The 24941-nt window shown below is 44.5% G+C and overlaps 3 protein-coding genes across 7 annotated transcripts in view; 2 read left to right on the top strand and 1 right to left on the bottom strand.

Moving 5' to 3' along the window:
• The first annotated feature begins 6337 nt into the window (after positions 1 to 6337).
• ASCL3 (achaete-scute family bHLH transcription factor 3) lies at positions 6338 to 7208 on the top strand. Its single transcript, XM_006162919.2, has one exon. It carries the CDS (start codon positions 6341 to 6343, stop codon positions 6881 to 6883), a length of 543 nt encoding a protein of 180 aa, XP_006162981.1. The 5' UTR covers positions 6338 to 6340; the 3' UTR covers positions 6884 to 7208.
• A 2664-nt stretch (positions 7209 to 9872) lies between these two features.
• On the top strand, positions 9873 to 21971 carry CUNH11orf16 (chromosome unknown C11orf16 homolog). 3 transcript variants are annotated; one of them, XM_006162917.3, is made up of 7 exons: positions 9873 to 9975; positions 10666 to 10820; positions 12216 to 12369; positions 15020 to 15254; positions 16504 to 17113; positions 20536 to 20693; positions 21646 to 21971. In XM_006162917.3, exons 2-7 carry the CDS (start codon positions 10669 to 10671, stop codon positions 21657 to 21659), a joined length of 1323 nt encoding a protein of 440 aa, XP_006162979.1. In that variant the 5' UTR covers positions 9873 to 9975; positions 10666 to 10668; the 3' UTR covers positions 21660 to 21971. The 3 variants fall into 3 exon arrangements, with proteins under 3 accessions (XP_006162979.1, XP_006162978.1, XP_006162980.1); XM_006162916.3 differs by having other exon boundaries at positions 9876 to 9975; positions 16504 to 17157; positions 21646 to 21970; XM_006162918.3 differs by having other exon boundaries at positions 9881 to 9975; positions 16987 to 17157; positions 21646 to 21969.
• A 10-nt stretch (positions 21972 to 21981) lies between these two features.
• AKIP1 (A-kinase interacting protein 1) overlaps positions 21982 to 24941 on the bottom strand; it is a 7669-nt gene continuing 4709 nt past the window's right edge. For 2 of the 3 annotated variants that reach the window (XM_006162914.1, XM_006162913.1), the window contains exons 5-6: positions 24290 to 24367; positions 21982 to 22417 (exon numbers count right to left, since the gene is read on the bottom strand). In XM_006162914.1, the coding sequence (XP_006162976.1) occupies positions 22274 to 22417; positions 24290 to 24367 (222 nt within the window). In that variant the 3' untranslated portion in view covers positions 21982 to 22273. The remainder of the gene's footprint in view (positions 22418 to 24289; positions 24368 to 24941) is intronic. The other variant, XM_006162915.1, reaches the window with a different exon arrangement.

The following is a 24941-nucleotide window of genomic DNA, read 5'->3' as shown; positions in this document are numbered from 1 at the left end:
GTCTCTATGTCTCTCTCTGTCTGTCTGTCTGGCGAGCGCACGCGCCCTATAGTGAAAACCTCTCAGAAAAAAAAAAAAAGTACCACTATGGTGGGGCATGTTGACAGTGAAGATACATAGCTGCTGACTGTGCATCTGTGAGGACAGAGAGTATATGGGAAGTCTCTATCTTCTGCTCAGTTTTACTGTGAATTTGAAACTACTCTGAAAGATAAAGTCTAAGAGGAAAAATAAGGGTATTTAAAAAAAATATTTTAGGGACCAGCAGGTGGTGTGGATAAAGGTGCTGGACTCCCTTAACATGGCTGACCCGATTGGGTCCCGGACTAGGTGGCTTGCTCTCTCTCTCTTTCTCTCTCTACCTCACTCTGGTCAAATTGAAAAATGATGATAATAAACACATAATTATTTTTTAAAGAATTATTTATTTATTTAATTCCATTTTTTGTTACTATAATGTTTTAATTTGACAAGAGAGAGAGAGTGAAAGGGAAAGCAAGAAAGCAAGCCACCAGGTCCAGGACTCAAACCACAGTTGGCCATGTGGAAATTCAGTGCCTTTAACCACCATGCCACCTGCCGGCCCCAATAAATAAAAAAACTTAAAACATTTTTTTAAATTTGTCAGAGGGCACGTGTGCTTACAAGAGACAAAGAGAAAAGGTGAGAAAGAACCCTCTGTGGGAGATGGTGAGGGTGCAATACCTTCTCCACTTCTTCCTCTTTTTGAAATTTTGGGCCTGCATGCTTGTGCATGCACCCAGCATGTTTTCCAAGTCATTGAGTCTGGGACTCAGACTGTGCTCTCAGCTATAGGGGACCCAGCTGCCTTAACCACCAGACTACCCGCTGGCCCAAAATAGTTTTGTTTTTTTTTTTTAAGATTTAAGTTTATATTGATCTTTCTAGTTCTGGCCTTAATTTCTATCTTTCCAAAAGAATTGATCATTATTTGCACATTATGAGATTTTTATTTACAGATATTTTCCATAAATAATTTTGATATAAAATTATATAACCAAGATAATATAATTCCCTCCTCTAGGGGAGGGCCATTCTTTAAACAAAAGAATTTGTTACAAGTGCCTAGTTTTGTAGCCAAACCTTTCTATCAGTATTATGTGTTGTCATGTCTATGTAGAAAAGCAGTGAAACCAGAACAGAGCAGTTCTGTTTAACTGTAAGCTACTTTGCATATTGTTACTAAATGATCACCTATAAATCAGATTAAGTCTCACCCTGCCCAAAATACAGCATCTGGATGACAAAACAGGTAAGAGACCCTTCTCCAGAATAGCCCGTGGGGGAGAATAAGAATATGGTTTCTAAGAAAACCCCTAGGCACAGCTGAAACATGATTAATTTTCTCAGCTATCTGACCATTCCATTATCTTAAATGACTAATCATCACCCATAGTATGAAAGATCCAGGTTTTGCTGGTGAGTACATCTTCTGGAGGAGTGGAAAGAGTTTTGGTTTAGAAGTTAGGACAACTAGGTTCTGGTCCTGAATGTTACTACAAGGGGTTTTCAAAAAGTTTATGGAGAGTGCGTATTATGAAAAAAAAACTGTACATGGACTTCGAAAAAAGTTATGCACCGAGATAAATTTGTACTTTAATCTGTGTTTCTATCAACTTTTTTGGAGTCTCATAGTTTTGCAGCCTTAGCAACATACAACTACATATGAGGGATTGGAGAAGAGGATTGCTAAGCTTCCTCCTAGCTCTAATGTTTCATAATACAATAGTATGTGCAGTTTCTGCTTTTTCCTTTTTCTTCTTTTACATGCTAGATTATATATATGTGTGTGTGTGTGTGTGTGTGTGTGTGTGTATATATATGCTTTTCTGTTCAGCAGAACATCCAGAATCTCTCAGGATTTTATCACTCAAGCCTCATCTTTTTTTTTTTTTTTTCCTCAGAAGGCTCTAAACCTGAAATTTTCCTCACACCAGCCATATTTGGTACCAGTATGTATATCTGAAACAGTGGAGCCCCAGCACTAAACGATTTGGGTTGCTTTCTTTTAAAAACTTGTATATTCCTATAAACATGCCCATACTCCATCAGGGGGTCCTATCTTGTTTCTCTTCATTGCTGCATTTTCATTCTGCATTTTCTGTTGTTTTATGACTCACTGTTCTTCCTTGACTAAATGAAATGCTACTATATTGATTGGTGAACGTATTGGAAATATGCAACAAAAAAAGCATTCCACCAATGCGTCTCCAGAGATGCTGTGCTGTTTTTCCAAGAAGTAAGCGAATTCTTGTTAAGACCTAGAGAGCTGTACTTAGCTATGGCATATACAAATTACGCAGATTTCATCTGGGTCAGGATTTCAGATAACAGTTAGATGATCTTTCAGGGTAAAACCATACCTGAAATAATTATTTTGTGTAATTGGCTTTGATCACATCTGCTTTCCTTTGTGGTGATCTGTTGTAAATAACCAACTCTGGCTTGTTAGCTACAGGCAGAAACGAAGCTCTGTTCTTGTCAGAAATGCAGCAATACAAGCTCCTTGCCTATTTACCATCATTTTGCAGGTTCTGTTATACATGTTCTTTATAAACTCTCACCCTCCAGAAATCCTAGCTTGGGGATTTCCTAACTTGTTTCTCTCACCAAGTCTTTCTTTTTGACAGAATCTTGGCTAGTTTTTAATCTTGCACGGAATATTGTTTTATGTCAGTTATTTTCGGTCATTTGGTCAGTCATTTGAAATCTTTCATTTCCCGTTCCTTTGTTTTGATTTTTAATTGGATCTATCCCATTTGTCTCATTCCCTCCTCTTCTTGGAAGAGCTTTTCCTGGCATTGAGTCCTTTTCCAGTCTGTTTCTCTTCTCCATGACTCATTTTAACCCTCCCAACTCCTCACCTCTTACCCCTATATATCTGGCTGCCCCTTCTGTTTCCATAGTTGTCTTTTCAGAAGCTATACAAAGTAGGTCCCCCGATTTTTTTTGTGTGTGTGTGAGAATTGTGGATTTAGAGGCTGCTCTTCCCATTACCTCATAGAGCCTGCAGAGTTTTTGCTGTGCTCAGGTAGAGAAACAAGTGCCAATGTTATCTTAATCTCACCCGTAAACATGAGAAAATTGGTACTGTTCTGGAGGTTGTATGTGTGTTTTGTCACTTTTTCTTTAAATAGGCTGAGCACAGAGATGCTCCTAAAGATGCTGAAAAAATCAAACTCTGGAGAAATTAATGGAGAGGACTTATTTCCTTCTTTTATGGAAGCCCATGATTAGATTTAAAGTTGTTTTTTCTGTTTCCATGTTAGGTGTGTGCTTTGGGTATATCAGTATTTTGGTTCTCCATTGTTAGGGGAAATATAAACCACGTTTTCTCTAAGATGCAGTTTAAAAAAGAATGTCACATAAGAGTTCATCTGTGATCAGGCCCTAACTACTTGATGGGCTTGCACAAATGGTCTGTCTCGTTGTATCTCAACTCCTCATGTGAAGTTTTGTGTTCCTGTCCAGATTTTTCCCTGTATTTCGGTGTTATTGTGAAGAGGCATGTCGAAACATGCTATCTCCCCCCTTGAGTTGGGCACATAAGAAGCGAATTCCCATTTTCATACCCTTACTTGTGGGTCTTGGTACTGCGAGGTCTGCTGCTATAGGAACCACAGTCCTCATACAGGGGGACCAACGTCTCCAGGAGCTGTCCAGGTTGGTCTAGGTTCATTGGAGGAATCTGTGTTCCACCTACAGGAACAGGTCAATTCAATAGCAGAGGTTATCCTGCAAAATAGGAAAAGACTTGACCTTTTGTTCTTGAGACAAGGACGCCTCTGCATGGCCCTTGGAGAGAACTGTTCTTTATATGCAGATGAGTCTGGGATTATTCAAGATAGTTTATCCCAGTTTTGGAAACATCTTGAACAATGGGAACGACCAAGAGAATAATCTAAAAGCTGGTTCCAGCAAATATTTGACTAGTTACTTTATTGTCAGCAGTAGCTGGACCTGTTACTACGATTATTCTAGGATTTTTAATTGGACTTTGTCTTCTTAAGACCCTGACTCAGTGTATTCAACAGCAAATAAATTTGGTTAAACTTTTGGTCCTGTAGGAAAGATATCAACTCCTCACTGTAAAAACTTTGAGTCAAGGATTTGACTCAATCCCCTAAAACCAGTGGGGAATGAAGCAGGAGTGCCTCCATCTTGTGATGCACATCCATCTTGGTTTTCTAGTTAAACATTGAAAACCTTGTCCTTCTTCCTAAGAGAATTAAAATTCCATTACCCCTGCCTAGAGCCTCCATACCTTAAGATGTTTCATGGGATATGAGCAACAATCACCAGACCCATTTGCTGTGAACCATAAAGGTCATGAAGATTTCATTGTGTTTAGGCAGGGATGGAACATACCCTTAGGAATAATTAACCTGCTTATTTCCCTTCTGTAAACTGTTTCTGCATTGTAAACCCTCACCCCTTACCCTTTCAAGCCCACTGGGTTTGTTCTTGTAATCGCCATGTCAATCTGGAAAAGATTGTGATTTTTTTCCTTTATAAGCACCCTCTCCCCTCACTGAGGGCTGCAAAGTTTTTGGACACACCAGTTTCTTTGATAGCTGCCAGCTCAATAAAGGCTCCATTTTAATTGGGAAAAAGAAAAAAAAATTATCTGTGAAAAAAGAAAGGAAAAGAACTAATGTGTGTTCTTGGTGCATTATAGGTATGTTTTATAAAATTAACCCCCACAACTACTCTGTGAATTAGTTATACCTCAACTGGACATAGGGAAACTCAGCTCAGAAAGGTTAAGAAACTTGCCTAAGGACAACATAGCTAAGAAGGGATACAATTCTGGTATGTCATGACTAAAACCAAAGTGTTCTCTTCCTACTGCACTACCCTGCTATAGGTAACTTGTTCAACCGCAATGCCCCTGTAAAATCCTTTTTGACTACGTTATTATAATGAAAAGCAAAAAGTAATGTTAGTTTCTTAAAATGGGTATATGTAGACCTCTTCACAATAGGGAATGTGTTGATGTGGGACCTGTTAGGGTATAACAGTTCATCGATGAAAACAAAACAAAACAAAACAAAAAACTAAATATAGATGTACTTTAGTCAATATATTTAAATTTCTGTGCAAGTAGAGATGTATAAATTGACCACATTTTAAATGTGTTATGGGAGTCTCTCATTTAAAGGAAACTTGCAGCAAATAAGAGCAAATGATTCTGTTCTTACTTTTGTTTTCACTTTTGCACCTGGCATATCAGGTATTATTTTAAAAGGCTGTTCCTGTAAGGTTGCATGATCATTAACTAGTTTGTAATTTTTCCAGCATGTATTTGAATATGTATTATGTTTCAGTATTTCCCAAACTTCTGTTATTTGCATACACCTTTGGGATCATCAGGATAGCTAAACTATTATTAGCCCCACCTGTACTATTATTTACTATCTTTCTTTAAATCAATTTACATTTTTTTACTCAACCAATTGTTTTTTAAGATAGTGACCTTTTTAAAAACTCTGTTATGACCCTCCTGCCTCAGCCTCCCCAGTATCCGTGATTACAGGCATGCACCACCATGCCCAGCTTTTGGGGTGGGCCTGGAATGGAACCCTGGCCTCCCATAGGGCCTCACCCTACTGAGTATGTGATACTGTGTGGTGGACCTTGGCTAGATTTAGTTTTAAGAGGAAACTTATATCATTATACAGTTTTTAAAAATAAGTAGAAGTTAACCATAACAATATTAAATTCTGGCTAGAGACTACTATGGATTATTGAACGTTTTGATCTGGGAGGATTAGAAAGCATTCTAGGAGCCAGCAGGTGGTATAGTGGTTGTGACACTGGGCTCCCACATGGTGGACTGCAGTTTGAAACTCACACTGGGAGCTTGTGCATGTGTACCCAAAATCTCAAGAGGAGAATGGAGGAAAAGGGCCATCGCCCCTGGGGAGTGATTTCTTACTTTGTCTCTCTGTTTCTGTGTCTCTGGTGAGCACACCCACCCTATAGCAAAAAAGAAAAAGAAAAAAACTCTCTCTAAAATAAAAAAAAAGACATCCTAACGGTGTAGAATGTCATCAGTCTAAGGCTTTATCTTTGTAATCAAAGGATTGAAAGGGAAATGACTTTTTCACAAGGTGATTCAATATTATTTAGTACTATTCTGAATATCATCAGAAATTCTCTTTATTACTATCTAGTTTTCTAAATGAGCTCAGAAACTAGTCATCAAAGCAAAAAAGTCCTTAAAACATAAATCTCTAAAAAAGTACATCCTATCTTCTCTCTTTCGATCTGGCCAAATTAATAAACTTGGTTATGTTTCCAGGTTAAAGAGGAAGTGATGGACAATCAAAGCTACTCTAATCTACCAGGCAAACTTCCTGTCTTCTCTGAGCCTTCCCACTTGCCACTGACCAGGTCCTTCTATCTGGACCCCATGGTCACTTTCCACCTGTACCCTGAGGCCCCGGCACCATCCCCTTACTCCGAAGAGTTGCCATTGTTGCCTTTCCCCAGTGACTCTCTGATCATGGAAAATTATGGTGAACCCTGCCCCTTCTCCTTCTCAGTGCCTTATCCAAATTACAGAAGATGTGAATACTCCTATGGGCCAGCCTTTATCCGGAAAAGAAATGAGCGAGAAAGGCAGCGGGTGAAGTGTGTCAATGAGGGCTATGCCCAGCTCCGACATCATCTGCCAGAGGAATATTTGGAGAAACGACTCAGCAAGGTGGAAACCCTCAGAGCTGCAATCAAGTACATTAACTACCTGCAGTCTCTCCTGTACCCTGAGAAGGCTGAGACCAAGAATAATCCTGGGAAAGTTTCCTCCATAATGGCCACCACCAGCTGCCATACTGACCCAATTTTTAGAATTGTGTGATTCACTATTTCCAATTAGAAACAATTTAACAAAATTGGAATTTCTTATAGCATCATTTGATAGTTTTCTTGTAAATGCAATTTCTGTATAGACAGATGATAGTTTCAGTGCTAACCTGTGATGGATATTACTTAACTGAGTTTCAAATGTACTAAACATGATCTTATGTAGATTGAGAAGCTTCTTTGCTGATCTCTTTCATGAACTCCAAGAGTTCTCTGTTGTCCCCCTGACACATATGTGGTCAGTCTCAGCTGTGAGAAGCCCTAACAAAAACATGTAAAGTATGGACCCAATAGGTGGCCAGGATGTTAAGGTGGCTGGATTCCACACGGCTGACTCTATAGTTTTGAGTCTTGGGCCCAGTGGCTTGAAAAATCACACTGGGTGTGTGTGCATGTGTGCCCCAAATCCCAAGATGAAAACGGAGAAGGGACTGTGGTATGTCTATTCTCCATGGGGAGGGGGAGGGTGATTTCTCACTCACCATCTATCTGTCTCTGTTTCTGGTGTACATGCACCATATAGCAAACTAAAATTCAAAAATGTAAAAAGCATGTAAAATGAGATTAATGATAACTGAATGCTTGCTTTGTACTTCAAGATGCTTCTTGCTAATCAGTCACAATGAACCTCCCTTGATTTGTCAAAATTTGGTGGTTTTTATTTATTCGTGGTTAATAAGAAATCATGATGGGAAATTGTCATGAGACTAAAGCAAAAGTAGTTTACAAAACCTTGTCATTTGAAATGACTTCAAACTCATCCTTTTCCTACATATAGACTTCCGCAGGTAGCTTGGTATCGGGCTAAGCGTGTAGGCTCCAGAATCAAACTGCTTCGGTTGGAAGTTTCACTCTAATACCTCCTTTGTGTGTCTCAGTTCTTCACCCACAAAATGAGAATAAAAACTCCAACTCCCGGTGTGTTTATTGTGAGGATTAGCAGTGCCTGACACATAATAAGTGTTCATAGCCATTGTTTATTATTATCCTCATCTTGTTTTGTCCATAACTTCACTGTTCTCTAGGTTCCCCAGGCCAGAAAACTTCCAGCAGCTAGGCCTTTCCTGCATGCGTGGGGAGAACATCCTCTGGCCCCATCTTGGTATCTGCCTTCATGATGTCTCTATTTCTACTCTCATGGTCAGCTTCAGCTTTTTCCTTCTCCCTTAACTCCCAGGTCTCATGTGTCACCAAGCCCAGTCAGGCCTTCCCCCACTGTCCATGTCATGGAAGTCTTCTCCAACTTCCTGTCCCAACCATGATATGTTCCTTTATCTTATATATACCTTTCCCTGCTGTTTCTACCTGCTGTCTACATAGCTCCTTGAAAATAAGGACAAGTCTTACTCATCCCATATTCTTAGTAGCCAGCAGTGAGCCATAAATGAGGTATGTCAGTAAATCTGGGCTGTTCCTATTTTCCTGTTCCAATTCTGTCACCTTGTGTCTGGGTCATTGTTATCGGTCTCCTCTCCAGCCTCCTGGGTCTGTTCTCTGACTCCTTGCTTACTCTGATGTTCTTTCTCAAAGCGTCTCATGCCACTTGCTCAAACTGCCTAATGACTTCCTTTCAAATACCATGTTGCTTCAGTTTATCTGCTTGAATTCCAAGGATACCCACAATCTGTTCTCATCCCAAATATCCACACCTTGATTTTTATCCACACCCATTCCTTTAAAAAGAAAATTACAGTTGAGCAAACACTTCCTTCCTTTGCTCTTGCTTCCTACAGAAACTAGAATATTCTCTTTTTCTTCTTCACCTTTCAAATCCCACTGTCTTATTCAGGAATCCTCCCACTGCCAAAGACTTCATTGGTCTTTCTTACACTCTAACTCTGTGCCAAATCATAGCCTTTAGGTATACGCTCTTGAGTAATAAATGTTCTCCTGATTGCAAAGTTATGTTCTGTGAGGGCAGTTAAAAGAAAACCCAGTCCAAATTAGCATAATCAATACAGGGCATTTATTGGCTCACATAACTAATGCATCTACCAATAGGGCTACCTTCAAGTAGAACTCAACACTGTCACTAGGGACCTGTTTTCTTTAGGTGTGTCTTCTCTGACTTCCTCTGGGAATAGCTTCAGTGTCCCAAAAAGCTATTGGATGCTCTTAGGACTATATGTTCTCTTATGTGTAGGAGGAAAGGGAAAATCTGCACCCCAAGAATCACAACAAAAGTCTCAAGATTCATTCTGATTGGAGAGGTGCAGAAACCTGTCCATAACAAGCCAATCCCTGTGGCAGGGGGATGGATATACTGATTGACACGTGGTCCATCCCTGGAACTTGGGATACAGTCAGCCCCTCCTTCCACCTGGGTCCTCAATCAGAAATAGAAACCACTGGGAGGAAGAAATGGGTGTAGGAGAGATACCCACAAATGTCCCTGCGTGTTTTCTGGTATCCTCCACCATATGTATGTCCAGGGACGGAGGTGGTCGGATGTCTCCAAATCCAGCCTCCTCCTATAGATGTCTGAAGAAGTGTAGAATCGGAACTTGTTTCTTTGGTCACCAATGTCCACTGCCCCTACTTCAAACGGTCACCACATCTCTGCCTCTAGAAGAGTTTGTTTTTTCAAATATGCTCACACCTTTGGTTATTTTGTTTTAAATGATGGACAAATTCTTAGAGTCTGTAGGTCAGCCCATGTCTTGCCTCACTCCCATGCCTGCACAGGGTGGAGGCAGGTCAGTAGCCCAGAGTCTCCACAGAGATCAGCTTTTTCCATCAGAGGACTCCTCTGGGATCCATGAGGGCCTCCACCTAACTGAATCTTCTGGCAGTGAGGCAGCCTGAACTTTTGGGAACTGAGGCTACACTGGCCTTTCTCTGTTCCTCCCAATATCTCCACTCCTCCAAGACAAAGATGGAGGTATACCTCCTTCTCTCTAACCTCCCCACCCCACACAGCCCAAGGTCCTGCCACCCCTCTGCGCAAGCTCAGTGCACTCACTGACCCACAGTGTTCTTGCTGACTTGTATCTATGACAACCTGCTTGGCAACCAGGAGTCAGTTGGGCTGAGCCCTGAGCCAACTGTCAGAAGGACCCAAGGTTGAGGTGGAGGCCAGGAGTTTGGGTAAGTCCCTGTGGGTAAGTCCCTGTGGGGTTAGACCTGTAGATTTGGGTGGAGCAGACCCTAAACAGGGCTCTGGTGGTCTAGGGGGAGCAGAATTTGGTCTTGGCAGCTGCCACCTCTGAACAGGTCTGAAGAGTCGTTGGTGTGAGATCTCCTCTCTTCCTGGGAGCAGCCTCAGTCTGGTGGCAGCAGAGTTAGGAGAGGAGTCTGTGTCTTGGATTAGGGATCACTTTGTCATCAGGGTTAAGATTTGTGAAGGGAGGAATGGATTTACCCCCTGACACACCCCCGGAGACCCTGCAGTTGGGAAAGAGAAAGGAGGAGAAAAACTTGCACAGGCTGAGCTACTTACAGGCCTAGTGCTTCCTATGTACTGGGGAGCGAGCGGCATCTGAGGCCCAGAGGTGAAGTGAGCAGCAGCTGCCAGGTTTGGAGCGTTTGAAGCTATTTCTCTAAAATCAGGGCCATTGCTTTCCACCTCTCCCATTTCTTGAACTGAGGTTCCTGAGGCGGGTGATTCAGAGAGGAAACCAAGGTCTGTGGGTGTGAATGGGACCTCGCGTGTGGCCGCAGCTGTCCCCAGGAGGCAGCTGACCATGAAGCCCAGCCCTGCCTACCTGGGCATCCTCTGCTGGGCCATGGCAGCAGCTCAGGTAATGGTGTGCTTGTTCTTGGGTGTTTTCTCCAAAGGTCATGGACTCCTCTGCCAGGCCCAAATACTGCAGTGTGGCCACAGCCCTGAAGGCCCCTGGCTGCGACCCTGCTGTGCCACCCTGGGACCTCTCCTTCACCTGCCCCTTTGCCCTCCAAGCACCCCGGTACACCAGGCACAACCTCTTCCCAAGGTACATGTCTGCCCCCTGGAGCAGTGGGGTGCCCCTTTCCTTTTCCTTTGTTCCTGGCTCTAGGTGACATACCATGGGGGAGAGAATTTGCTTCTCAGCAAGGCTGAAAGGGCTCTTTACTGTTCTGCCTGTCTGTGTAGCATGAGTACATTACTCCTGCCAAGTTGTGCTCCCGCTGATCTCCAGGGCTGACCTGGCTTTTGTCCCACCTGGCAGCAGACTCATGGATGTCACACGGAGATGGACTGTGTGAGAGAAGGCAGTCGGGGTGACCAGTTTCAAAATGTCTGGGTCTTTTCCCCATCAACTCTGAGGCTTACTCCAGCACCCCAGGAGAATTAGAGTTTCTACAACCAGCAGCTAAACAGGGTCTCTGGGTCCCTCCTCAGATCCCTCAGTATCCCTCAGTTGTCCTAGGTTTTCCTGAGCACTTTCCTTAGTCAGCTGTCTGAAGTGTAAATACCAGAGGCAAAGAGGCCCCAGCTTATACACACAAAGTGTACATGTTCTGGGGACTCATGTCTGTGTCATTCAATTCAGCCTGTTCAGGACAGGGACATGCCAGCTTGGCCATTCTGCTCAGGGCCAGAGCTGAGCATTGTGGTATTCAGCCCTGCCTACAAAGTAAACAACTTCTTCAGACACCACAATTCTGACACAATGCCTCCCTGGGGGAGCTGGCCCTGCCCACAACACTTCCCAGAACTTGCTTTTCCTTTTTTTTTTTTTTTTTAATTATTTTATTTAACTCTATTTATTATATTTTCTAGTTTGAGCAGAGAGACAGAAAGTGAGGAAGCAAATCACCAGGTCTGAGACTTGAACCACGGTCAGCCATGTGGGAGTCCAGTGCCTTTAACCACTATGCCACCTGCTGGCTCCTGCTTTTACTTTTTCTTTCCCACAGCCCTTTAGTCAAATCCTCGGTGCTGCTTTGCTCGACACTTCATCTTTTCTGACTCCATGGTGCCAAGCAGCCTTATAATTTGGCTCCTTTGGCATTACCATCCAGGCTTCCACGCCTCCTTCTGGAATCCTCCACACCACCTTACGATTCACCTTACCAGCACTCTGTCCTGATATGTTGTCTAGTCTCAGAATAAACATGAATTAACCTGACTGTGTCAAGGCTAATGCAATTTCGGTTACCCTGAAAGAATTCCCAGTCTATAATACAAATGATGGCTCTCTTCACCCTGGTCTCCTTCTGTCCCTCCTGAAAGTTAATGTATCTTACCAGCATCATAGATAGCCACTTTTCCTCTTGGGTTTCTGTTCTACATACCCTGTATGTCACACGCTAAGGTGTTCGTCTGATGTAACTGTAGGATGCATTTCTGGATGTTTTTAGGGCTTGGTGCTCTCTACCCCCTAATCCTGTTTGTCTTTTTCCAGGTGTGCCTCTTATCCAGGTCTCCACATTGCTCACTCAGCATGGCAGCAGCCTGGTTGGCTAGGAAGAGTTGGAGATGCTACCAGTACGTGGGTCCTGGCAAGAAGGGAACCAGATGGTTTTTATTACCGGGCTCAAATAAAGGCCGCTCCTGAGGCAAGTCCCTGATTCCCAGCATGTCCTTGGCATGGCCCTCTGGGTGACCCTCTCCTATCTGCTGGGCCTTAGCTGTGTATATGCAGCAATTTGGTTTCCTGAATAAACACACATCTTCTATGGCTAGGTTGTAGAAGTGAACATATACTATCAGTGAGTATATTCATTTGCTAGTGTTGTGTAACAAAATGCTGCAAACTGAGGAATTTATTGTCTCACATTTCCAGAAGCTTGAAGTTCAGATATTAGCAGGGTTGGTTCTTAGGGAAGTAAAGAAGAACCTGCTCCATATCCCTCTTCTCGCGTGTAACGGTTAGCTGGCAACCTTTGGTATTCCCTGGCCTGTGAAAGCATCACCCTGATCTCTGCCTTCAACTTTATGTGACTTTTTCCTGAGAGTATGTCTGTCTAAATTTCTCTTTTTCATAAGCACAGCAGTCATACTGGATTGGGGGCCCACCATACTCATGATGAATTCATCTTAACTAATTAAATCTTCAACAACCCCATTCTCAAATAAGGTCACATTCTGAGGTATTGGGGATGAGGACTTCAACATATGAATTTAGCTGGTGCAGGGGGGTGGGGTACAATGCCACCCAATAACAGTGAAGAAAATGTGCATTAAAATATAATACTTTGGGACCAACAGTTGGTGTAATGGCTATGTCGCTTGAATCCCATGTAGTTGACTGGTTTGAGTCCCAGACCCAGTGGCTTAAACTCATGCTGGGCACGTGTGCATGTGTGCCAAGATCCTGAGAGGAGAATGGAGGAGAAGTGATTGTGGCGTGACCGTCCCCCTTGGGATGGGTGGAGATTTTTCGCTTTTTGTCTCTCTGTTTCTCTCTGTCTTTATGGCAAGTGCATGTACCCTATAGCAAAAACCTCTCAAAAAAAAAAAAAAAGTGTAATATTTTGAGACCAGCTCCATGGCTAGTGGTTAAGGAAGCTGGGTCCCACATGACCAACCATGGTTTGAGTTCTGGCCCTGGTGGCTTGAAAAACACACCAAGTATATGTGTGCATGTGTGCCCCCAATTCCAACAGGATGTAGAAATGCAGAAGGAAGGGGCTAGCAGATGGCATGGTGATTGGGGCATTGGACTCCCACATGACTGACCGTGGTTTGAGTCCTGAACTTGGTAGCTTGCTTCTCACTTTTTCTCCCTCTCTCTTTGGTGAGCACACATGCCCTGTAGAAAATTTTAAAAAAGGGACCAGCAGTTGGTGTAATGGCTATGTCGCTGGACTCACATGTAGTCGACCACGGTTTGAGTCCCAGACCCAGTGGCTTAAACTCACACCGGGCATGTGTGCATGTGTGCATGTGTGCCCAAGATCCTGAGAGGAGAATGGAGGAGAAGGGATTGCGACATGGCCAACCCCTCAAGGGGGTGATTTTTCGCTTTCTGTCTCTCTGTCTTTCTGGCGAGCACACGTGCCCTATAGCAAAAACCTCTCAAAAGAAAAAAATATAATAACAATAGTAGATAAAATTAAAAAAACAAAACCAAAAACAAAAACAAAACAGAGAAGGGATTGTGGTGTGACCGTGTCCCATTGGGGAATGCTTTCTCTCTCTTTCTCTTCTTCTCTGTCTCTCTCATGAGCACATGTAGACTGTGGCAATTAAAAAAGAAGTACTTTGTTTGGGCAAGTTCTCTGTGTTGATTTGTGGCACTAGTCTGAAGGAAAGAGGAACAGTGCACTTCCCCACATGGACGTTCATGTGCTCCTAAACACAGAGCATGTTCGCACCAGGGTAGGAGCCGCGCCTGAGCTTTGCAGCGCTGCAGTGCCCACTTCTTTGAGATTTTTTTTTTCTCCAGAGTCAGAGGGAAGACTACTGTGATTTATGAAAAAGTATGAATTATAGAATTTCCAATCAAAAGTCACTTTTTGGGCCAGTAGGTGATATGGTAGTTAAGGCAGCTGGATCCCACATGGCCAGCCACACAGTTCAAGTCCAGGACTTGATAGCTTAAAAATCACACCAGGGGACCAGCAGCATGGAGGGCTGCCCGACAGCCACGATCACCCCTCACCCACGAAGGCCTCATGCATGACCAATCAGTCATCCCAGCTTGGTCTCGGACACAGGAACAACACTGGGAAATATCCAGAGGGCCCAGGCAACTCCTCCGAATTGCAGGCCCAAATCTGATAGGAGGTAAAAGGAAAAGAAAATGGTAAGAAAAAGACAAGAAATTATAAACGAGAGTTGTATGAGGTAAGAAGAGGTGGAGGAAGAGGAACAGCACCCAGCAAGAGAGATTTTTGCTATAGGGAGCGTGTGCTTGCTGGAGAGACAGAGACAGACAGAAAGCGAGGAATTGCCCCCCAGGGGGGATGGCCAGGCTACAGTCCCTTCTCCTCCATTCTCCTCTTGGGATTTTCAGTACGCACGCCCACGTGCCCAGCACGAGTTTTAAGCCGCTGGGTCCAGGACTTGAACAATGGTCGATTATGTCAGAGTACAGCGACAACCATTACGCCATCCACTGGTTCCCACATCTCTTCTTTATTTAGATGGCCCTTGGGGTTTGTAAGGCTGACCCTGGGCCTGGTTCTGGGCATCCCAGGGTAGTCGGGTGCTCTCTGCTGTACTTTTAATGCCAGGCCTATTCTCAGTGTCTCTTACCCACAGCTGGAGAGGCAGGGGACCCTGCTTGTGGAATTTGAGGCTCCCCTCGATGCAGGCTCAAAGCTGCCATCTCAGCGGCAGAGTGTGGTTTTAAAAGAGGATGTCATTCAGCTCTCATCGTCCATGGAATACTCACTGCGACCCGGAGACAAGGTGCTGGCACCCTGGGAGCCAGATCGACAGCGCTATGGCCCTGGCACCGTTCTCTTGGGCTTGGAGATGGCAGGCACCCAGAGAGGTAAGGGCAGCTGCTTGGGCCCATCAGGCTTCCCAAAGGAGCCAGGCTGGGGTTCAGGTCAGAGGAGAGAGCAAGGGTGGGTTCTACAGCTCAGGGGTCTTGCGGGCATTAAAAAACAAATTTCAGGGCCGCCAGGTGGTATGGTGGTTGAATGACCCTCAACCTTGACATGGCTGACCACAATTCAAGTCCCAGACCTGGTGGTTTTCTCGGTCTCTCTCTGGTCAAATTGAATAATAATAATAATTAATAAAATTAAATAAATATGGGGATCAGCAGATGGCATGGTGTTTAAGGCAATGGACACTTCCATATGGCCAACTACGGTTCAAGTCCCAGACCTGGTGGCTTGCCTTCTGACTTTCCCTCTTTCTCTCTCTGGTAAAATTAAAATAAATGAATGAATAAACAAAATTAAGTAAATAATTATTTTTTATTTCAAACAAATTTTTTTTGGAGAGGTTTTTGCTATAGGGCATGTGTGCTTGCCAGAAAGACAGGGAGAGACAGAAAGCGAGAACTCACCCCCCAAGGGGGATGGCCACGCCACAATTCCTTTTCCTCCATTCTCCTCTTGGGATCTTGGGCACACAGGCACACGTGCCCGGTGTGAGTTTAAGTCACCAGGTCCGGGACTTGAACCATAGTCAACTGCATGGGAGTCCAGCAATGTAGCCATTATGTCATCTGCTGGTTCCAAGTAAATAATTCTTAAAGAAAATTATTCTTCTTAAAAATATTAATCTCTACCCCCAAACTTGTTGCTTAATCCAGAGGTAGCAACAAATGCATACATCACAGCTTTTGGATTATAAAATATCTTTTTATTGGGAAACATAGCCTAAAACAACCATGTCTGTGTTAGCTGAACCGTGTGTGGTGGGATAATCCTGGCTCACCTCTGTCTTCACCATCCAGGACTGGATAGTCCTCTTCTGCAGGGCCCGTCAGCCCCACTGAGATGGAGAGAATAGCAGAAGAGGCATCTACTGAGGATGCCTCTTGTTTTTGACAGGAAACAAGGCCCCTCCAGGCCACCATGTAGTTCAGGAGGTAGAGGAGTTCAGGCAAGCCCTCTGGCAAGGCGTGGGAAATCTGGCGCATTGAGGGCATATTCCCAGCAGCCTCTCTGGAGAGACAGAGTGTGGGGGGCCAGGCAGGGAATGGCCTTTGCCCCTGGGACAGGAGAACCATACCCCATGATAAAGAGCGAAAATAGTAACGAAAGCTGTCCTTTTCTGTTTCGTAGCATCAGAGGAAGAAGAAATCACTGTCCACTTCTGGAATGGCAAGACAGGGAGAGTGCCTAGAACTGGGGCCCAGTGGGTGCCCCCACCCATCTGGAAGAGGGCTGTGGAGAGGCTGCATAAGCCTTCCACCAGAGAGCACCCTGATCCTTTCCTCTGTGGCCCCTACTGCCCTCTGCTGGGGACCATCCATGGCTGCGTCACCACTGGGCTTCCTCTGGGCACCCCGTTCCTAGGCCCTCCCTGTTACCCCTATTCCTGCAGCCAGTTCCTGTGCCAGGGCTGCCTCTGCTGCTGTCCCTGGGCTGGCTCGACCTGGTGGCCTCTAACCTGGACCTCAGAGGTCACAGCCAGAGAACTTCCAGAGTCAGAGCTGAAGTCCACAGCGTGGCTCTTGCCACTGGAAGGTCCTAAAGAGGAGAAAGCAGCAGTGCGTGCTCCAGTGGCCATCTCCTTTTCCTCTTCCTCCTCCTCCTCTTCTGAAGATGACTTGGAGAATGAACTGGAAATGGGCCTTCCACAGAGACTGATGGTGGACAGCATGGTCAACACGGACCCCATCCTTCCTGAAGAGTCTCCAAGGCAGAGTGGCTTCTGCCGACCCGAGTGGAGGTACTGGCGGAGGAACGGGCCTGAGCCACATCCTGGAAAGCCAGGTAGTCTTAAGGCGTGGGTTTGTCTTCCACCGTGGGGCTGAGGCCCTGTTCCTCCCTTTCCCCTGTCTCTCAGCAATCTGACGCTCATGTCCTCTCTGTTGGGACTGGAAGGAATACTTGGGAACCTGGTCATGTGGAATGGGAGACTGATAACGGAAATTATAGCTTTTGATTTAGGTTATAAAGTCCCACAGGATGGGGAAGAATGGGCTATTTCTGTGCTAAAGTTTACATTCGTATTTAATACCTGTCTTCCTATTTCTTCTCTAACCTCTACTGAATGTGCCCTGCCACTGTTCATTTTTGCTCCCCTTTTTTTCTTCAAGGCTTTGATTTTTCTCTAAATGAACAGTCCAAATACCTCCAGGTATTGATTAGAATGGATACCCTGAGCAGCCAGAAACTGGTCCTTTAATTCGGGTTAGCAAGCCCCACTTTCCAGATGGGCCCCTTAGTAAGTCAGAGTGGGAAGGACCACACACTGCATCAAGCTGCTCATTTTTACAACTACGAGGGCAAGCCGTGTTGAACTGTTGTTGGCAGCCTGCAGCCTCGAGCTGAGAAATGTGTGGCACGCCCCCATAGGCTCAGGGAGCAGCCTTTCAGTGATAGCCTTTCAGTGATCGGACTCAGGTCCAGCCTGCCTGCATTCCCAAGGGGGGCCAGAAAGAGCAGGAGCTCAGTCAGCTGGCAGAGCTGTGTGAAGGAGGTGACCTGGGTAAGCTCGGCCTTAGAGTATATATTTGTTATAGGGTATGTGCACTCGTTGGGGAGACAGAGACAGTAAGAGGGAATGTGAGACGTCACCCCCTGTGGGGGATGGCCACCCAACAACCCCTTCTCTTCTATTCTCCTCCTGAGATTTTGGGCACAAATGCACATGTACCTGGCATGTTTCAAGTTGCCAGATCTGGGACTCAAACCACAGTCTGCTACTTTGAAGTCCAGCACCTTAACCACTATACCACCTGCTGGCCCCTAGATTAGATTCTTACACCCCTTAGGTCACTGACAATGTTCAGTGGAAGGCTGCCTGGTGTGAGGATGATGAGAGGGTTAAGGAAGGCCACTGATAGGGGCTTACCAAGTTTCAAGCACTGTCCACGCCAGGCCCCCTGTGGGTCTTGAAGCCACTGACCCATTTCTAGGACAGCTGCTCAGCCAGAACTCTTTAGCCTGTGAGGATGTCAGTCTCGCCCAGGGTTAAGGGCTTTATTGCTCTTCAGTTTGAGAATGTTGAGGAATTCTCTGTAGGTGAAAAACTTCCTTGGGTGTCTCCTTGGGACCCTTGGGTTTTTCGATGGGTGAAGATGAATATAGGGTGCTGTGGTTCTATTTTATATAAGCTTCCCTGGCTTTCAAGGTGTGGGATCTTCCCTCATCTGTGGTAGGGAAACAAGAGACAAGAATTCTGCTTTGGTCAGTGGACTTCTCCAAGAAACTGTAACAAAGAGATTGTGTGTGTGTGTGTGTGTTTGCGTGCACACACACACATGCACATTAGTGGGTGGCCGGAGCTTCTGTGAAATGGTCACTCTGATCTTGTAATCTCTTTGTGAGATGTGCCCTCCCAACAAGTGACGACATAAAGAAAAAGGTACCAAAATCTGGAGTTTTTGCGCTAAGTTCTCCATTGCTTCCCGTCTTGTGCTTCAGCACAGGTTGAGAGGGGTCTGTGGGGAGCAACAGCTCCAGCTCTGCGCCAGGGAAGAGGAATGACAGTGGGGTAGCAGAGGGGCCACGGTGGTGACATGCCCCAGTACCAGCCATGTGTGGCAGTGGCCTAGCTTGCTCCACAGCAAGCTCTAGACCAGTTCCTGACCCTGCGTGTACACTTCTCTTCTCCACCGCCAGAGCTAGTCAGCCCTCCGTTCAGCCTCGCTCCATGTCAGTCACCATAGCTAAACATACCCCACTCCAAAGTTCTTTTCTTCCTGAAACAAACTGACGATTGGCTATAGGGAAGAGAAACACAGGGCCACAGTTGTAGCGATTGCTGGTTGATATCGCTGCTAGGCAGACTGAGTGCACACGGGAGGCCCAGGGTCAATTTCTGTTGGACGCTTTTAAGCCAGGTACAGTGGCATGTGCCTGCAGTCTCAGCAACTCGGAAGGCTGAGGAAAGAGGGTAACGACATAGTGAGCTTTTGCCCGAGAGAGAGAGTGAATCTTCAAGTACTGAGCCTGGCTTTCCTTTTGGTACCGGGTCTGTTGATAAGCTCCAGGAAAGGTTAATTCCCGCGGCTGACCCAAGAGCATCATTGGCATGTTCCCAAATCTACGCCAAGCATGCCTGAGATGGAGTGTGGAGAAAGGGGCCGCCCCCAGCCTCTGTCACCGATGCAGTAACGCCTGCCCCAGCTAACTGGCAAAGAGACACTTGAACCATGTATGGGCCAGGGGTGGAAACAATGGCAAACACCAGAGCTTTCTCTCCTCTAGATTTTATATCCTTTTAAGGCAATGTGTTGCTTTGCTTGTCCTAAATATGCTTGGTATTTAATCAGAATTTGGTATCAGTGCTTGATCAGAGAGCACTTAATAGCAATTCTGGTAAGTATTCATACTTAACGGTCTTGAGCTCTGCCCCTCATGACACCTCTTGCCAGGATCCTTCTGCCCGCCATACTTTGTTACTCTCCATTACACTACAGGCCAAGCTGTTCACGGCCAGAGTCTTTACGCTCTCTCTCCCTTACTTATAACTGCAACACAGGATTCAATCTGTAATTTAAAAGAAAATTTAGAGTCAGCCCATGTTGTGGTGGTTAAGGTGGCTGGATCCCCCATGGCTGACTGCATGGTTCGAGTCCTGGAACTGGTGGCGTGAAAAATTTGCTGGGCATGTGAGCATGCATGCTTGCATACATGCCTAAAATCCTGAAAGAAATGGAGAAGTGATTATGGCATGATCATCCCCCACAGGGGGTTGCTTTCTCACTTTCCCTCTTTCTTAAAAGCACATGCACCCTCTGGCAAATTAAAAACAACAAAACCCCTCCCTTTTTAGATTCTCCTATTCCTCAGAAAGTCATATCTCCCTTATTTTTGTTTTGCCTCAAGTTTTAAAAATGTGTTTTTCCATCAGCATATTATTCTCTCTTGTGATCAGCTGAAGCTCGTTCAACAGGTGGCAGCTGGTTACCATTGCTGCCCTCTTGCCTGTTTGAAAACAGGCCTGGTAAAGTCCCCCAGTGCTGAATCTGGTAATCCAATCTAATGACCTTTCCCAAAAGCTTAACGGTCAGAAATGATTAACAACCTTAATTTCTCCTTCGAAACAGAGACTCAGTGAGCCTTGATAGACTCCTACTTGTCTTCAAGACAAAACCCATCATAGCAGTGGCATATTCCGCATTAACTGGCTTTTGGGTTTAGGAACAAGGCCCTGGAACATCCGCAAAGAGAAGGATGGCAAACAGGAGAGAGCACAAACCATAGTACGGACTACCAAGCAGCTGACCACGAAAGCCACCAACATGACGCTACCACAGACCCTGCCAGAGGGAGCGGAACCCTGAAAACCAAGTCTCGGGGTACGGTGAGACATCAGACGGACAAGCATTGCCCTTAGGCTAAAAGCCCTGAGTACCAGGTAGAGCAGAACAGCTGGTAAGGCGCTTAAGCTCTCAAACACGGCGCTTAGATCACTTGGGGTCATGTCCCCTTTCTCAGAAAAAATGCACATACCCACAATTCTACATATCATTTCAGAAGTCTTAGAGAACCCACAAAGTTCATCAGACTTCTCAGAGGTGCAAGGATTCTTATTTTAATGACCCATTGCCCATGGGAGTTTGTTTCTCACTAGGGATGCTAATATACACTCCTTAAAACTTTGGTTTTGGGTTGGTCCGTGGCCTGGTGGTTAAGGGAACTGGACCCCATACAGTTTGAATCTTAGCCGTGGTGGCTTGAAAAATATGCTAGGCACATTTGTGTTCATACCCAAAATCCAGACAGGAGCAATAAAGGGAGAAGTGATGGTGGCATGACCATACTTTATGGGGGAGTGCTTTCATGTTCTCCTTCTGCCTCTGGCAAGTGCACATACCGTCTTGTAAATTAAAACACAAGCTTTGTTTTCATCATGCAGGATACTAGCATTTTTTTTTTCCTGAGGAAAATGTTCAAAATAAGATGAGTCACCAGACAACTAAGCTATGCAAAAATATTGTTGGTGTGGTAACTTTAAGGAAGTTTGGAGTACATTAATGATTTTTTAAAAAATCAGTGAATTTTTTTTTAAAAGAATTATTTAGTTCCATTTCTTATCATTTTTTAATTTGACCAGAGGGAGGTGGAGAGAGAGAGAGAGAAAGGTAAAGTGTAAAAGCAAGGTGCCAGGTCAGGGACTTGAACCTTGCCCAGTCACATGGGAGTCCAACACCTTAACCACCATGCCACCTGCTGGCCCCCAAATCAGTGATGTTTGAGCCTTAAAATTACAGTCAGCATAAGATTCAAGATTCTTTTTTTCTCTTCTAGGATGTAAAGACTAATGACAATAATTACTTGAGTTACCAAGGCTAGCTGGCAAGGCTGTCTAGAGTACAGGCCACAGTGGTGGCTGAATAAGCAGCTGCATCTTCACCCCGTTAACACTTTCCTACAGATGAATGGCAGGAAGACACCTGTCACGAGGGGCATAGGAGTGAGGTGGCTCTGCCCCTAACCTCCCTGCCAGGGGCAGGTGAGCATGCCTCTTGCCAAGACGTTACAGGGTACGCCCAGCCTGCTTTAGGCAAATGCCATCTTGTCAAGCCTACACTTGTACATAGCGACGTCTGTTTCACCACTTAATATCAATAAAAATGTATTTCCTTTGTTTCCAAATCACTCCCTTTATTTAATTAATCTTACTTAGAAAGTAAGCAGTAAAAAACTGCTCAGATAGCATCAGTACATTTTTTCAGGAAAATGAGGATGGGGGACTTCTGTGCTCTCAAGTTAAAGATATGTACTGAATGGGACAGACTCTAGTTTCCAGGAAGGCCAGCCTTCCAGTCAGCACTAAAGACAGGAGTAATGTGTAACCAATAAGAAAATTATAGGGTGCCTTTATTCTTCTTGCTATTTAAAAAAAAAAGTGAGGTGACAGCAGTGACGGTCAGTATCATACAGGAAAGACCAAGTCCACGCTTTGTCCTGAATCAACTGCAACCACATGGGTCTTCTTGGTTAAGTCATTTGAGCTCACAGTAACAGAATAGGTCCCTGGATATACTTCTATGTAGAGGTCCTTAGAGATGTTCTCAGCCTGGAAGAAGAAGAGGATATTAGCAGTTTAGACATTTTACATTTCAATGCCATCTCAATTCTGGGCTACCTTGGGGTGAGAAGGAATGAACCCCTAAGGCCAGAGACAGAAGGGCTACCCTCAAGGCTTTAGGTAAGTCTCAGCCTTTCCTTATGCTTGCTTATTTCTGGAACTGTGATAATACCCACGTCACAAATGAGCCTGTGAAAACACTTTGTAAATGCTAACGTATTACAGGAACAGGAGAACTATAAAAAGAACACACTTAGGCAGAGCAAAAGGCGAGAGGCTGCTGTTTTGAGGATCAAGAGTCGACAGTGGGACTTGTGAGCATCGATTAGCGGTGATGGCAAGGTACCCCGGAATAATGAGAGCAGTTCTTTTGAACTGTGCTTTGCTAAGTTCGTCATCAGAAAGATGAAGCATTTCACTTCTCCCAAAACTAAGAACAATATTCCACGATCGCTGAAATGGCAAGTTAGCTGGTGGCCAAAAGCCTTCACTTCAAGGTTCTTTGTACCATGGTTCTCCTTAGTGCAAAACATGGAAGCTGGACTTAATGGAAAGATTTGTATTTAGAGCTGAAGTGAGCCCAAGTCATCCTCCGAGGACAGATTTCATACATGGGTGGGAAGTGGCTCACAGTAGGTGTACAGACAGAGGAGGGGTCTCAGTTCAAATGGCAAAGGGGTAAACCCACAAACAAGAAGCGCCTATAATTCAGAGCCAAAGTGACAGCTGGGATGCCACTATATGTTTACTCAATGCTTGGAAGAAGCTACAAGTGGAAGTTATCGTCTAGAAACCAAACTGCGAGCCAGCAAATTCCATTAGGAATAATAACTGATAATATTTATACTTTTAAGAAACTTTCTCTCCTCCCTCCACCCCACTACCGTCTTAAAGATATGGACTTTATCTAATGCAGCTTTATGTTACAAATATTCATATCCAGTTACGGCAAAATTGGAAGCTGATTATCACTTAACTGACGTGAATGTGTATGACAATGCCACAATCACTTACTGGTTGTTCACTGTGTAATATGCAGGTTTCAGAAAATATGGTTACATCAGAAAGACAAAAATGCCTAATTTGTCTGCAACCAAGGAAACACTGGGGTAAGATGGGTTTCTGTGACTCCGACACTGCAGAGTATCAAGATTAGCATGTCCCCAGAGCAGCAAGGGCTGGAGGTATCTAAAGTTAGTAACTTATTTGTACTAGAAATGAAATATTCTCAGTTGCTACTAACTCTAGTATATTCCAAATCCTAGCTAAGAGCAAACTGTATGCAAAGTAAGGAATTTATTGCAGCAACATGCTGCAGTTCCTTTTCTCAGAATTCCAGCCCTTCCAAAAAGATTGCCTGGGTTCATGAACTAATGAGTACTTTATCCTAAAAATGAGAAACTCATCATCACGTGTTTTTTAAGAGAGACATTTGTGGAAAATGAGAACAAATGCCTTCACATGTTTTAGAACCTGATCTTACCAAATGTATGTGTTTCAGAATCTCAGCAATGATTTTCACTTTGTAAGCAGGAGGATCAGGTCCCTCCTGCTGCTTTAACAGATGGTGGAATTCCAGCAGGACCTTGTGCCAGCCCAGCTGAGCTGGAGAAACCGAGATGTGAATACTTCACATTCTTTCCAACCACAACTATGAGTTCAGGCCCAAAGAGTGTCCTTGAAGCTTCAAGTGAAGGAAGGATACTAATACAATGTTACACTGCATCAAAATTTTGTGCATCCTCCTCAAGCATAAGAATATTCTGACTTAAAAATATGATAGATCCAGTACAAATAGAGCCCTGTAATAATCAGGTCAATTGGCTCACAGAATCGCATACATGATGGTTTTTCACTCACAGGCTGGGATGCCTCCAGAGCACTGGATGTCTGACAGGTGCCTCCAGGACCAATGGATGTCTTTTCTCTGTCTTTTGTCTGAAAAGACAAGTAAAGACACTGAGGAGTGCTCAAGCGAGCAAAGAGAAAAATGTCTACCTTATTAGGAACTAACAATCGTTTCGTCAGCTTTTTTGAAACTATCACCTAAGGTACGGAGGCTCTTTTTCGTGAATTCTGTGAGGTTTTTTTGATCAGATGTTTACCATGATTATTTTTTATCATTATAGGGTCTTTGGAGTCAGACACAATTGAGTTCAAATTGTGTGTCTGCTATTTACTAAGAGGGACAGATGAATTTCACTGAGCCTTGGTTTCCTGGGTTGTAAGGAAGATTTAAAGTTTGAAACTGACTGACATTTACAGGCTTTCAGAAAATAGAATTCTTTTCTGTGCTTTCCTGATGAGTCGGGGTGGTAAAAGTGAACAGGCTGACTTTGATAAAGCCAATTTCTCGTTGAGGCATCAGCTTATTGATAGGGGTGATATGAGTGACTCTTCCCCATGTATAAACCCCCCTGGGTCAGGGGAACTTTTTTTTTTTTTGGAGAGGTTTTCGCTATAGGCTGTGTGCCCTCGCCAGACAGACAGAGAAGGCACAGGAAAGGAAGTG

Source organism: Tupaia chinensis, unplaced genomic scaffold (genome assembly GCF_000334495.1).
Source record: "Tupaia chinensis unplaced genomic scaffold, TupChi_1.0 Scaffold141165_1, whole genome shotgun sequence".
Lineage (NCBI taxonomy): Eukaryota > Metazoa > Chordata > Mammalia > Scandentia > Tupaiidae > Tupaia > Tupaia belangeri.
The sequence above is the reverse complement of the archived record's forward strand: the minus strand, read 5'-3'. Positions and strand labels throughout refer to the sequence as shown.

Bases quoted from the DNA above. Each gene is read 5' to 3' on its own strand.
- ASCL3 (XM_006162919.2), top strand. From the start codon at position 6,341: ATGGACAATCAAAGCTACTCTAATCTACCAGGCAAACTTCCTGTCTTC.
- CUNH11orf16 (XM_006162916.3), top strand. From the start codon at position 10,669: ATGGACTCCTCTGCCAGGCCCAAATACTGCAGTGTGGCCACAGCCCTG. The intron at 10,821-12,215 runs GTACATGTCTGC...GTCTTTTTCCAG, and splicing joins AGGCACAACCTCTTCCCAAG to GTGTGCCTCTTATCCAGGTC. The intron at 15,255-16,503 runs GTAAGGGCAGCT...TCTGTTTCGTAG, and splicing joins GATGGCAGGCACCCAGAGAG to CATCAGAGGAAGAAGAAATC.